The 14,332-nt window shown below is 42.4% G+C and overlaps 1 protein-coding gene across 1 annotated transcript in view; it reads left to right on the plus strand.

Annotated features, from left to right (window-relative positions):
- Positions 1-1,332: 1,332 nt before the first annotated feature.
- The window catches only part of LRGUK (leucine rich repeats and guanylate kinase domain containing), a 51,440-nt gene continuing 38,440 nt past the window's right edge, over positions 1,333-14,332 (plus strand). The window contains exons 1-7 of the mRNA XM_086462495.1: positions 1,333-1,551; positions 2,734-2,841; positions 3,499-3,580; positions 4,638-4,742; positions 5,476-5,553; positions 8,797-8,921; positions 12,308-12,451. Coding sequence (XP_086318621.1) covers positions 1,333-1,551; positions 2,734-2,841; positions 3,499-3,580; positions 4,638-4,742; positions 5,476-5,553; positions 8,797-8,921; positions 12,308-12,451 — 861 coding nt within the window. The remainder of the gene's footprint in view (positions 1,552-2,733; positions 2,842-3,498; positions 3,581-4,637; positions 4,743-5,475; positions 5,554-8,796; positions 8,922-12,307; positions 12,452-14,332) is intronic.

Raw genomic sequence — 14,332 nt, forward strand, 5'->3', positions numbered from 1 at the left:
AAAAACCACAGGACAAGCAAAGATATTTCAAAAGCTGTCATTTTGCTTTCTCCCACTGTGACAGCCTGCTCTCTTTTTTTCCCCAGATGTTTCCAGCAAAATTATATAGATTTTTTGCACCAGTATTTTTTTTCTTAAGGAAACACATCACTTCAGCATTTCAAACAGCCCCAGACCCTCATCCAGGCAGATGGCTGTCACTCCCAGTATAAATGATTGATGTCACCAGTCCTCCTAGACAAAAACCAGGATGAGCCGGACTGGCCTGTGACTAAACCAGCTGACTAGACGTCAGGGCCGCAGACATGGCCCTTTTTCTGGTTACAGTGCTGCTGAGCAAAGGTGGCATCTTGCACAGAGCCCGTTTTGGCCTGAGGCTTTGTGGCTGGTGCCCTGAAGATTATTCGTCTGATGGTATTGACTTGATGGAGGGGGTGGAACATCTCCCTTACGGTCAAAGGCTGAGGGAGCTGGGTCTCTTGAGCTTGGAGAAGAGGAGACTGAGGGGTGACCTCCTCAATGGTTATAAATACGTGAAGGGTGAGTGTCAGGAGGATGGAGCCAGGCTCTTCTTGGTGATGGCCAGTGACAGGACAAGGGGCAACGGGTGCAAGCTGGAGCACGGGAGGTGCCACATGAACATCAGGAAAAACTTTTTCCCTGGGAGGGTGACAGAGCCCTGACACAGGCTGCCCAGAGAGGTGGTGGGGTCTCCTTCTCTGGAGACATTCCAACCTCGCCTGGACACGTTCCTGTGTGACCTGCTCTGGGTGGTCCTGCTCTGGCAGGGGGTTGGACTGGGTGATCTTTCGAGGTCCCTCCCAGCCCCTGACACTCTGTGATTCTGCGATTCTGTGATCTGGAACACACCAAAGGAGGCGAACACACTTTTCCCCCTGCTGTGGAAGAGTGGGGGGAAATAGAAAAGGAGAGGGGCTCTGTGTGTGTGGGGGGCGGGGGGATGCGGTGCCTTCAGCCGCACAAGCGCCACTGCGAGCCGCCGGGGTGCGCCGGCTGAGGAGGACGCCTGTGAGGCGGACTACAACTCCCAACATGCTCCGCGGCCCGGCGGGCACTGCGAGCGGTGCCCGCGCAGAGAACTACAACTCCCATCCTGCACCGCTGCACCCACCGCTTTCCTATTGGCTGGCTGGCGGGCGGGCGCGAATCCCCTGCCCCGCAGGGGGCGGGCTGGCGCGCCTCCCGTCTCCACGACGACAGGGAGAGCAAACAAGATGGCGGCGGCCCGTCCTGAGGGGTGACGGGGCGGTGTTGGGGTGCGAAGCACCGGTAGCGCAGCTCCCTCCGCGTCCTCGCCCCTTATTAAGGGGCATGGCGGGGGGCGAGGAGAAGCGGGAAGAGGGAGGCCTCGGGGAGCTGCTTCCCCCTCCTCATGGGCCACCGCAGCGCCTCTCGCAGGGCTTCTCCGGGGAGATGTCCCAGGACAGGCCCAGCTTGCGGCAGCCACAGCTCAGCCTGCCTCACCAAGAGGACAAGCAGGAGGAGGAGGAGGACGGCGACGAAAAGGAAGAGGAGTCCCAGCACCCAGAGGTTCAGCTCAGTGCCCCCCAGCTGTTTGGGGAGGGGTGTGCTTGTGAGAAGACAGCCCTTTCCCCCCTCATCACTCAGTGTAGTTGCGAGGGGAAAGAAGGAGGAGTCAGTGGGGGCACCAGGGAGTGATTTCTCATTTCTCCAAAGAAGGGAAAGGCTGGTTTGGTCTGTTTCCCCCCTTATTCTCATTTCTGCCTTTTTTTTTTTACGGTCCCTGGTGTCCAGGATAGTTCTGGATTGCCCCTCTCTCTCCTTGCTATATAAAAGCGAAGGATAAGATGGCATATGGATGGCTAAATTAAACCCCTTTCCTTTTCATATGCCCAGCCCTGAGATTTAAGCAGCCCTTGGATGCAAGCAAATTTTTTCTCCCTGCTCTGCTGGGCTCTAAAGTGGACACTGCCACAGCATTATCACCTTGTATTTTTACCTGGTGGGAATGCATCTGTAGTCTCCGTTGCTATAACATGTAGGTGCTATAATTTAGATGGTTGCCGTTTGAAACATTATTTATCTTGGTCCCTAGATTAGCAGTTGTTGTCTGACTTCTCCAAGCTTATAGGAATTTCACAAGCCATTGGCTTATTTTCTCATTAAACCTGCGCAGTGGTTCATTAGTGCCATCTGTCAAGTACCCTCTCTGGCAGAGATTGTTCTCTGAAGAGTAGCACTGGCTGCTCGTGCTGAACAAATTTAAAGGGCCTCCAATAATGTGCATATTGGGGTGCAACACTGGGGTTATGTTAGTGCTGGTTTGCTGAGATGTTAACATCCATAATCGATGTGAGTTTCGTGGCTCAACACCTCTGGAAACGGGGCCTGTTTAGAGCTGTGTATTTAAACCAGAAGGTTAAAAAAAAAAAAAAAGAGAAACCACAACAAAAAATTGTTGAACCTTTTAAAATGTATAGAGGTAGTACATGACATGTTTCTATTTATCTGTTTTGAGGGCTGCAGTCATCATTTTTCCTAATGTGTAGTGCCTTATTAGGGTGATGGAGCACCAAAAGCAGCGTTTGATGGAGGACTTTTATTAAACTCTGTTCCTGATTGCATCCCAAGCAGCCCCCAGATTCTACCGAGTGTGGAATTTCGTTTCATAAATCTCCCCTTAATCCACTCCTCTCCCTGGCCCCCCCCCCCCCCCCCCCCCCCCCCCCCCCACTTTCTGGTGTTTTATAGGGTCAGTTTGATGGAGTGTTGGATGAAGACACTGTGGCTGAGGGTCTCCACAAGCTGGGGCGCTCAGCCCCTGGTATCGAGTACGTTTATCTTAACCTGTCGCTTTCAGTAAGTATAAGCAAAGAACATCACTGTAAAGTGCTGCTCTGCTCAAAGGTTTCCTCTTTTTAACAGCAAATAGTTGGTCTAGTAAAAAAATTTCGAGAAGGAAGATTTTTGCCTCTACCTGTCAATGCTGCCTCGTGTACATGCAACTTCTGACAAGACACAGCATGGCTCCTGCTGACAGCTGCCATACCCATACTGTTTTTTTCACTTAGTAGCAACAGCAGTAAGATATTTTTTTTCCTTACCCAATCTTTGGGTGTGAAAATGTATCTTCCTGCTTCAGTCAGCTGGAGAGGAAAATAGAGGAACATGCTGAACACCTGAGAATGCTGCATTCATTGCCCCTTCAGAAAGTTAAAATGGTTGTGTCTTTTTAAAGATTACTTGTTGCTGCTCCCTTTTCTATGCAGCCTTGTTTCTCTGGCATTTTTTCCTAGCTAGAGCTACGTCTCCTGGTTGTGTTTTAAAGTCATCTTTGGACATTTTCTCCATTCATGGCTGGTCTGCAGGTCTAACATCACTTTCTGTATATGTCACCCTGTTCTGCCACGTGACCTTGGGGCACCTCTTCAATGTCTTCTGCTACTGCGTGTGTCTTGGGAGAGCGGCTGCCGTTGTACAGCTGGTTATTAAAGTCTCTTTGCTTTATTTTTCCAGGGTCGTGAGTTGAGTGACATTAACATTCTCTCCAGATATATTCACCTACAGAAGCTGGAACTTTCATATAATAAAATTAATGGTATGTAGTAAATACACTAGTAAATTCTCGGGTTGTGAAATCATTTAAGATGAGAAAGTGCACTGTACCATGTAGCTTTAGTATCACCAAGCCTGGTCTACGTTTTAATGGTGTAACTACTTCAGCTCTGCAGAACGAGACGATGGCTAGATCTTCCTGAGAATGATGTGTGGACAATTCAGATAGCTGCACCAGCATATGTTTGTCAGCAGGAACATGGAGATTATTGTCCAGTTTATTATCCGAAGATAAAATGCAAGCAAGCATGTCAAGCCAAGGTTGAGGCTGAGATTTTACCTGTGCAGACGCTGTAAGATTTAAAGTTATGGCTGGTACAGTTTTCCCAGCCTCGGGCTTTCTTTTGTCAAGGTTTCCCACTGGTGACAAAATGTAGAAAATCATATCCTGGATAGAAAGGGAACAAATGGAGACTGGGGTAAACTCCATCATCGTCTTCTCCTTCGCTCTCCCTTGTACTCCCCGACTCATTTTTTTGGTTTAACATCAAAAGGAATAAGCTGTGGTGGGCAGTGTTGCCTTATTTCCTTCATTTCACGTGAGGTGCTGGAGAGCAGTAGTAGCAGCTCTTTTGTCATGTGGCGCTTCTCCCTGCTCAGTTTGCTCACAGTTTGTCTGTGAAGGCTGGGTCTGAGCAGAGCGGGGACTTTTCCTTAGCAACTAGTCGTTTAGTCTTCAGTAGTGGCCTAAATCCTTTTCTCTACTAATTAATAACTTAGGACGGAGGTAGTCTCTCTGTCACTCTAGAGGTAGCCAGAATATAAAACTATATTCTGGCTTATAGGCAAATCAGTCAACATAATGGAAATTTAATGTAAAACTTGAATATTTATTCTTCATGCTTTACAAACCATTTTTTTTTTCCTGGTAGAAGGTGCGAATATGTCTGATTTCTGCATTTCAAACATCGCTTTCTGAATGTGTAACTACAAATGGATGCGTGATTGCTGTTGGACGTAATTAGCATGATTTGACATGATGATCTCTGCATTTACCTATGCATTCACGTACAGGATTTGACCTTTTATTTTGTTACTAGATCTTTCTTGTGTCAGTCACATGCCTTACCTACTGGAACTGAGTGCTTCCAACAATGAATTGACTACATATTTTGGTTTTAAACCACCTAAAAATCTCAAGGTAAGTTGCAAAAAAAAAAGCATTTCATAGGATTAAATTCAAAACTAAATTGGATTTAGACAATGTATTTAGACATGTGCAAAAGTGAATTTTTATGCCTTCCTTAGTCTTCTTTCTTACTTCATTTGACATTTTAATAGCTTTTCCAAATGGCTGGGTATTTTACACTGCTTGTTTCAGTCTTTCCGTTCACACTCTGAACCCCAGCATGCCATGGAAAGGTGTGCTGTACAGCTAACTGTTCTAGCCAGAGGTAAATATAGCCAGAATTTTTTCCTTGCTTGTCAAATTCATCAGATCTTTAGTGGGATCAGTTCCTGCCTTTCAAACTGACTGGTGCCAGTCGTTATTGTGAGCACGTACTTGCAGTGTAGCTGTGTGCCAGTCTTCCCTTTGCTGTTGTTTGCTCATAGCCCACTTTGGGTTATAAAAAGCAGGAGGTTGTTTTGAAATACGACCTTTACGTATTTCTCTGACTTCTGTGTTAGGTTTTTTAATGTGTGTGAGTAATTACAGGACTGTTAATGTTGTTGGAAGAAAGTATAGTTTTGGAGGGTCTCAAAATGTGAATTCTATGTGTCATAAAAAAGAGCCTGTTTATGTCCCAATATTAATGATCTTATTTCTTCCACATCCTTGATCACAAGTTTAACTGAACAGCTGTTTAGTTTCACAAGACAGCTGTAAATGCTGAAGAAAAACCCCTGACTTTCTATCTCCTTTTTTTCTTTAGGAAGTAGATTTTTCGTACAATCAAATACCTAAAATGCAAGATTTGTCAGCGTACCAGTCACTTACTAAACTCTTGCTGGATTGTATCCTTTACGGAAACTTGAATGGGAGAAAAGTTGGCTTGTTTGCTTTCTGAACAGCCGTTTGCTTCAAATAGATAGCTGTTTTCTTTGTGGTTTTCCTTCAAGTCAGTGTTGGCTTTAGAAGCAAGATTAAACATTGTAATTCTGGTGGTGAAACTGATCTTAATTTACTCAAGCATGCCTGATGTTAAAGGTGGTTGTGTATCTGTGTAAGGTGTTAGCTTGCTTGAGGAACACAAAAAAACCTCCACTTTGCATCGTGTAAAACTGAAAAAGTGACATGTCACGCTGTCTTTGCACGGCAGAGGTAATAAATAATCCCAGCATTTTTGTATATGAAAGGTTAATAGGAAAGCAGCTTGGAACACTAAGCTCCCTTCAGTGCAAAAGGTGCATGGTGTTTAATCTTAGCCATAGCTAATTACACGGGGACTGTAGTGGCTCTGTGGAGGACAAGGCTGTTTAATGACAATGAAGACAATCTTTAAGTGAGAGGAGCGTGCAGAGGGAGGCGCACAGAGCGGAGGTGTTCTGCTGCCCACCTTCCACCCTCTTACTGGGGCACTCAGTCTCTGGGATTAGAAACACCATGCTGGCAGAAATCAGATAAAACACCAACTAGCAGATTAAGTTGCTTCATTCCTTACTTTTCCAAGGCTGTCCATAGAGCTCTTAGGCTCCCTAAAGATTCTCCAGTGCTTTTCTGAAAGATCTTCTGGAATTTCGTGTTTGCCTGCTGCCTTACTTACAATTGCTTCCCGAGGGCTCGTGAACCTCTCCTCTGTGCCTCACAAATTGCATCTTGATTTTCTGCTCTCTGAAAAGGAGAAGACAGCAGGCTGTTGCAGTTCTTTCTCTGCCTCTTGTCCTCCAAGTAGCCCATTACCAAACGATATTAATACAATGCCTTTTTCATGTAGGAGCAGATAAAACATTTGCAGGTTACATTATTCACAGGTTTTACAAGGTGTGCAGGTGACACGATTCTTGTCAGAAAATGGCATCGAGGCGCCGTCCCTTTGCAATTCTAATTTCCCATCACAGAGCAAAAAAAACATACGGCAAAATGAAAAGGAAGAAAGATCAGAGATTTGTCTTGTGGGCTGGAATCAGTATTTTTTCATTTGGTTTCAATGCAGCAGCGTGCTGTCTTCCATTTCTTCGTTTGTCAACGCCATTGAAACGGGGAGGAAAAGCTGTTTCATGCGTACAGTTGCGACAGGGCCCTCCGAAATAGAGGGAAATGAGTGCGGAAGGTGGGAGTCCAGAATTTAAAATAGCAAAGTGGCAGCGTTCCTAACCCGTGTCAAGCACTCCTCGCCAAAGACCTGGCAGACAAAACAAGCTGGTCTTTGTAATCATAAATGAGAATACTCTATTAAATATCATGCAGTAGTGGAAATGTTTGGCATGCATTTCTCGTTGACAGTAACTAAGCATTTCTTACCGTATTTAAGTGAATTACGATGCAGATGGTAAGGTCATTGTAACTTTTTTTTTCTGACAGGTGCACACACAAGCACACCTGACAGGTTTATAAATGAATTTTCCGGGAGGAAAATGCCCAAACCAGAAAGGCAGACAGCTTGGGAAAAAAAAAGCATTATAGTGAGTCATTAAAAGACTAAAATGGATTGTATTAATTTTTAGTGCTGAGCAATTTTCTGCCTGTTATTGATGCTTATGGATGAAACAATATTTTTGTCCTCACCAAAGCTTTTCCTCCCCAGCTGAAAGAGAAGCAGCCCCATTTTGTAAGCGAATCAGTTAATATCTGTTAAATACCGCTGTCTGTGGGTGGGTTTGGTTTCTTTTCTAAAATGACAGAGGCAGCCTGGTGTGAGGTCCTCTGAAAAGATATATCTGTGCTTACCAGCTCATTTCTCCTCCTCTCCTTCCCCATCTAAGCCTGTGAGTGGAGTCCCTGTGCAGGAATGGAGTTAGGAAAAAAACAGAGTTAGGTCACAGCTGTTAAAGAGTATTCTGTTGGCCCTGGCTAAGCTTACGTTTTGTATGGTTACAATATCATTCAGAGAGAAAAAAATCCTGATAATTCATCCAACTGCCTGGTGAGACTAGAAACATGAATGAAAATTCGCTTGTCCCTCTTTGCAGGCAGAGTTCGTTCTCTCAAGCCAATTAAAAATGTTTTCTTCTGCGATTGCCGAAAGACATTTCTCGTGTCCTGCATGCTCTGGGTACTTTCTTTCAGTGATATTTCTTGGTCTTTTTATGTAACTAGTTCCAGCTTGGACGCTTACAAGTGCAATTCTTCTTGCCTATCTTCAGTCACCAAACAATTAGATGCCTGGATCAGAGTTACCTGATTTCGGCGCAGTGGAGAGATAGAGAGTTGGGTACCTCTGTGCTTCATCCCATTGTAGGAGAGCAACCTGAGGTGCCTTGTTGCCAAAGGAAACACGCTTTGTTTAAGGGGTCTGGGTAGTTATGTTAATGCTGAAGTTTGCTGAGAGGAATCCTAACTACCTGTACTGCTGCTTTTTGCTTTTAATGTTAATTTAAAATAGACTTTCCCTTTTCAGGACAGATGGCAGGTATAGAACAGGTATAATTTGGAGTGAAATAGCCCCATATAGTACTATTGCCTGTTATGACTTGGATAATTTCTGTATGATGCTTGGAGGTCAAGGTCAGTTTGGAGCCACGTTAAGTACTCTGTAAACATAAAAAGATCACACCGTCCTCTGATGAATCAGCCATGGGCTGGTTCTACAGCTGCCCTAACATGACTGGTGCTCAGTTAAATTCCAAGACATAGATACCCCTATGTTTTACCCTGCATATGTGCATCTGACAAGAAGACTGGAGATTTACAGCATATTTTTTTCAAGATGCTGGCAGAAGTACTTTCTTCCCCACGCTCCTGTTCCCTCCTTTTCACTACTTTCTTCATTTGCCGTCAGCTTGAAGGGCTGCGCTCTAAACCAGGCCCCAGAAACAGAGTTAAAAACCCCTCCAAAAAGGAGCGGAGGATATTTCTATCTGGATCAGTGTCGCTTGTCCTGCTGCCTTACAAAAAGTTGTGTCAGTCAAACAAGGAGACAGTAAGATCCAGAACAGGGGTGGGTGGGAGCCGCTGGGATTTAAAACTCCTTAGCATGAAGCATTTGGCATCCAGCTCCCCGAACCATAAACTTCAGCTCCACTGGCTAATTTAGCAACTAGTTATTGCTAAGGTTTTATGTTCGGTTATTTTCCTTAAGTGCAAAAACCTCTGTACAGTTAATAACATCGAGGAGATAAGAGGCCTGGAGAAGTGTCACAGTCTGACTCATCTGAGTTTGTCACACAACAGACTCTTTGCAGTCAGTGGCCTTGAGAATTTACCTATCAGAATACTCAATCTGGTAAGAAAGAATTCTAGTTGTTTTCCTGTCTGTCTTTTATCAATATCTTACTGCCTTAATAAATGTGGAGGTGATTACATAACAAATTTTCAGAGATATTTTTAATACTGGACACATTTTTTTAGTTAACAGAGGATGGTAGAACAACGTAGGTTAGAAGGGAGCCGTGAAAGTCATCTGAACCAGCTTCCTGCTCAAAGCAGAGCCGTCTTCAGTGGAGGTTGCTCAGGGCTGTGTCTTGCTGGGTTTTGAATTTCTCCAAAGATATTTTGCATTTGCTCTGGGTGGGTTTTGTTGTTGCTTAGGTGACGTGTGAGAAGCGACTTACTGTGCGAGTCCCACAGTACAAACAATGAATTTGGGTTTTTTGAAGTACATTTCCTCATCAAGTTGTGTCCATGACAGCAGTAAGATAGGACAGGAGAGGGAAAAGTGAGTACTGGATTCGTTTTAGAGAACAAGTCAAGCTTAGTATGCAAATCTGATGTATTGTTAAAGGATCTTGGCTTAATTTTTTAAGGATCTTGTAATGAGGTAGGAAGCTTTATGTTGCCAGCTTTGCATCAAGATATCTCGGGTATATTTGTTAAAAGATAACATTTCTAGGTTATATTTCTAGATGCCTTAGTGGGATTTCTCTTATCTGGCCTCAGATTTCTGCAGCGTAGGCATCTGCACCTGAGCAAGTTGTTCTCTGCTGCCTCAAAAGTCAGTGGAGAGAAACGGATGCTGAAAATACTTCGTTATTCTGATCCAGCTGCTGACATCTACATTAACACAAGATGTATCAGGCCTCGGAAGCCCCTGTCTCTGTGGGTTATGAAGATAGCCAAGGATAGCTAGCCCAAACACAGGCCTCGGTCTGCCTCTTTGCAGGCATCTTGCTCTTTTACAGGCATTTATCTCGGTGTTCTCCAGTTCCATGTTTGTAAAACGTCCCTAATACCAATGCTTTCGTTTCGAGATAGTTCATAGGAAGAGCCATCAATGTAGAGCTTGTGCAGAAACACGAGCAAAAACTACGTTTAATGCAATTCAGTTGCTGTAAAATACAGCAGGCTACTTCTGAATAGGTTTTACTCTGTAATAATCATTTGAACAATATTTAATGGGATTTTAAAAATGAGTACCAAAAAACTATACGTAGAAATATGCTCGTATTTGCTACATTAGTTTTAAGCACCTACATAAATATTTTAGGTAAAGCGAATGAATCTCTTATCAGGAATAGAAATATTCTTTTCCAATCCTTTTAAAATTTTAAAGATTTTTCTTCTGTTCTGGTACAGAGAGGAATAACTAAGGTCTGTACCCATCAAGGCCTGATTAGCCTTAGTACTTATTACTGCTTCAATGTTCAGGAAAGGTATTCACATTTAAAACTGGGCAGTAGTATGTGTTGGATAGTATGTTAAAATAGTTGAGTAACGTATTTTTAATATCCTTCTATTTCAGATATATAATGCCTTCAGTAGCTTTCAGTTGTGCCCTTAGTGGCAATCAAACTGAATTTTGTCTCGTTCTTAGTAGATTAGACAAGATTTTGCCAATCTGAGTCAAAAGTTCTGAAATGAGCTGTAGGAGTAAGCTGATGGGAAGATCTGTTCCCTGAAGACTTTCTTCAGGGAGAGCTACAAGAAGTCACTCAACCATTGTGTTGCGGATTTCCTCATCAGTTAAGAGGCCTAATAATAATTCTGTTAGGAATGGTTATCTGCTCCGTAAAATGTTTTGGAGGTTGTGTTAACAGCTAAGCCTTATTAACATGAACATGTTCTTCAGTTTTGGTTCTTACATGCTGATATGGTTATTTATACAACTGCTTGTCTTTTTTAATTAGCAAAGTAGATAGTCATGTGGAAATTATGTAAATAGATAGGTTTTAGCATAGCATTTTCTTTTACTAATTAGAATAAAATGCCGTTCTTTTTTCATGGGAGCAGTCGTCCCCGCTCTTCCCTTTGATTCAGCTTTCTTTTCCGTTTTCCCTTGAGCTTTTTAGGTTGAAAGAGTAGTAAGGTCTGAAGTTGGGAAGAAAGGCTTCAAAAACTGTAAATACTGCCTAGCTGTACCAAAAAAGCCTTTATACTGCTTGTGTTTGCAAAAAAAAATAAGAAGTGCAGCTCTAATGAACCGGACTCTTAGGAATTTTATGCTCTGCAAAAAAAAAAAAGGTTCTCTACAGAAATCCCTTTTGTTCACAGAATTTTATATGCACCTCTTGCATAGCATTTTGCAGCTAGAGCTCTGAGCTGTACCCTATTAAACAGAGGTCTAACGAAGAACAGGAAGAGAGGAGGGAGCCTCCTTGCTATTAATAACCTAATTAAACATTTAAAAGTCAGGAAAAATGTCAAGGACAGACAACTGGATTAACATTAGAGTCAGCTGGCTTATTTATTTCAATAGTCCCTAAATATTTATAAATAGAATATGAGGCTTCTAAGCTCTCAGCACAAGGTGATACTGATGGAAAAATATAACTTGCAAGGTTATACAGAAAGAATCATGTTGAGACGCCATCTGGGTACGTGTGGCCGCTGGGACAAAGCTGAGTACAGAACCTAGCGTGTTATACCTTTTTGGAGTTCGCAGCAGAAACAAGTGTGTGATTTGTGAGGCCCTGAGAAATGAAGCCATCTGGTGTCCAGTGATAAATGTAGGTCTTCTGTCTTGTACCTCGTACAAGGAAGGAATGTAAAACAATGATAGTTGGTTACGAGTTCTCAAAAGCTTGGGTCGTTTCTGGTGTTAGAGTCCAGGTGAACTTACAGTAAGGTGGGTTTGGTTTTTTTTTTTTTTCCCATTTCTGTGCATGCTGTCACTGGCAGTAAATAAAGTCTGCCTTCACTTAGTGTGCGTTAAGATGAACTTGTGTATCCTTGAGACATTTTTATAGACTGCCTGTAGTCCAAAGAAGACAGTGCTGCATTGCTCTGCCTTAATATTTTCATTATTTATTCTGTAGTCATAAGTGTAAATGTAACCATGATTACAGAGGCAAATTCTGTGTATTTATGTATATATATGCTGTAATTTTATGTGCATATCTATCTTCTCACTTTTGAGCTGGGTAGTGACAAGTGTATCCTTTAGCCAGTATCAGCTTTGAAAGAACTCTAGAGCTCTTTTTTTATTGCTGGGGCCTCTCGCTGCTATTCAAGGTGGGTTGAAGATAAGTTAATCAGAAGATAGTTGATTCCTTTTTCCTTGAGCGGTATGGAAAGCTGTAATATGTCATCTCAAGATGAAGATGGGGCTAATGCATTAAAGGCCTGTTTGTAATAGGATTCTCCGTAATCAAGTGAACTCTGTTTTTCCTCAGGAATGTTGTTTTCCATCTGTAGAACTTCATCAGCAGTTTATATGCTTTCATTTCTTCTTAGAGCTCTAACCAGATTGAGAAGATAACTGGCTTGGACAGCTTGAAAACTCTGCAGAAGCTGGACCTATCTAGCAATAAAATAACTAGCCTAGAAGGCTTGGGGGGACATGATCTACTAGAGATGATCAACCTAGAAGATAACCAGGTAGCATACTTAATATTTATCTCAGCTTTTTCTAAGAATGCATAATTCATTTATTTTTTTCTAGAATTCCCTTCCTTTAAGGCTTAATCAAAAAATCTTACAACACTGCAAGAAATGAATGTTAGAATCGATGACATTTATTCCTTTGGTATTTCACTCCAATGCTGTTTCACATCTTGATTGATGGTGTACTCCTCAGGCCTTATTTAATATCTCTAGATGGGCTTATCTTTATGTGGGTATCAATTTTGTAGTATTTAGTGCTCACGTACATAAAGAACTAACAGTGCTCCCTTGAGTGGATAAGGTAGGGATGAGTATGCAGCTTTTTCAGCTTGATTATTCTTGGGGATCTTTACTTACATCACAGCTTTTCTACTGCCAGGCCTCAGGAGGGTTTGCTAATATCTCTCAGCCCAATTTTATGACCACGGATTCTTCTGAGCTCTCAGCTGGAAACTTCCTGTAAGGCAGAACTGCATGTACCCTATTATAAAGTGGCTTTTGTTATGCAGCAGAATTTTCACTGGAAGTACAATGATACAGTCCAGCTCATTTGTATTTGAATTTTGATACCCAAGCCATATATGCATACTATGTTTGAAATTGATCTTCCAGGTTACTTAACTGAAAAGTCTGTCAATTTATGACTCATTTTGACATCAAAGACATGTGGAAAAAAAAACCCCAAACCCTAAGAAAATAAGAAATAAAAATATAAACCAGGAATTGAAAATTTTCTGTCATTTTTTTCCTCGCTTGCAAGACACATTTACAGGATTTAATTCAAGACACTATGAATTCTTTTTCTCACACTGTGTTCAGGTTGACATTTGAAGGCACATCAATTGCACAAGACAGGAAACTACTAGTACGGTTGCTATTAGCATTAATAACACCACTGCCATTGCCTCATATAGTTTCCACTGTTCTTTACAGCATGCAAAAGCTATTAATTTTACCTCATCAAAATTTGCCTCTTTTAATGATGTTATTGAAACTGTTTAATGAGTCACCATTTTTTTGAACATTTCCTTCTGAAGAATAATTTAAAGAGAGTTTTAATTAATTAACACAGAAAGATCTGAGTTCCTTCAGCTCTCAGCCACCCAGAATGATCTTAATAGCTTGATTTTTTTTCAAAAATGCCCACAATAGGTTTGTCTGCAAACTGTGTCTCATGTACCTGTTCAGTGATTTTCAAACATGGACAGCTGGCATTCTATGATTTATTCAGGAAATCCACCCAAATCACATTTAACTTGGTCAAAACTGTTCCACAGTGGGCTTCTTGTTATCTCAACGTGAATATTGGATAGCCTATGGTTGAGGTTCATGTTTTTAGACACTTTACATAAGCTGAATATAAGTGAGGGAGAGAATCTGAAGTCTTCCCAGCCCACCGTGGATCAGATGGCCTCTGGAACTGCCTCTCTCCACTGGTTATTAAGTGAGGTTAAACGATTGACTTAACAGATAGCTAAACGAGGCGACGTGAATTCCATTTGACCCATTTTATTTTAGTTGAGAGCCTTACAACTGCTCGCCCAGTGTCTAGCAGGAGTGCCTCTATGTGCCTTTGTTTTGGGCACACAAACTTTGATTAATCCCACGTATCTTCTAATGCTTATCCGATGGGCAGCCAACCCAGGTTTCCTTCGTGGATAGATGAGACGGTAAGTGGGATCATCCCCCTCTGGATACAGGCAGCCAAGGACAACTGTGCTGATGCTTTTCACTCAAAGGCTCCAGGTTACGTACGGTGAACCTGAGCTCCAGTGAAAAGAAACTCTTCTTGGGAGGAATTTTTTTTTTGCTAGTCAACTGAAGCGCAAATATAACTGCAGAATTGCCTCACTTAAGCACATCAGCCACATAAAA

The sequence above is a fragment of the Leptosomus discolor genome, chromosome 1 (assembly GCF_034619465.1).
Source record: "Leptosomus discolor isolate bLepDis1 chromosome 1, bLepDis1.hap2, whole genome shotgun sequence".
Lineage (NCBI taxonomy): Eukaryota > Metazoa > Chordata > Aves > Leptosomiformes > Leptosomidae > Leptosomus > Leptosomus discolor.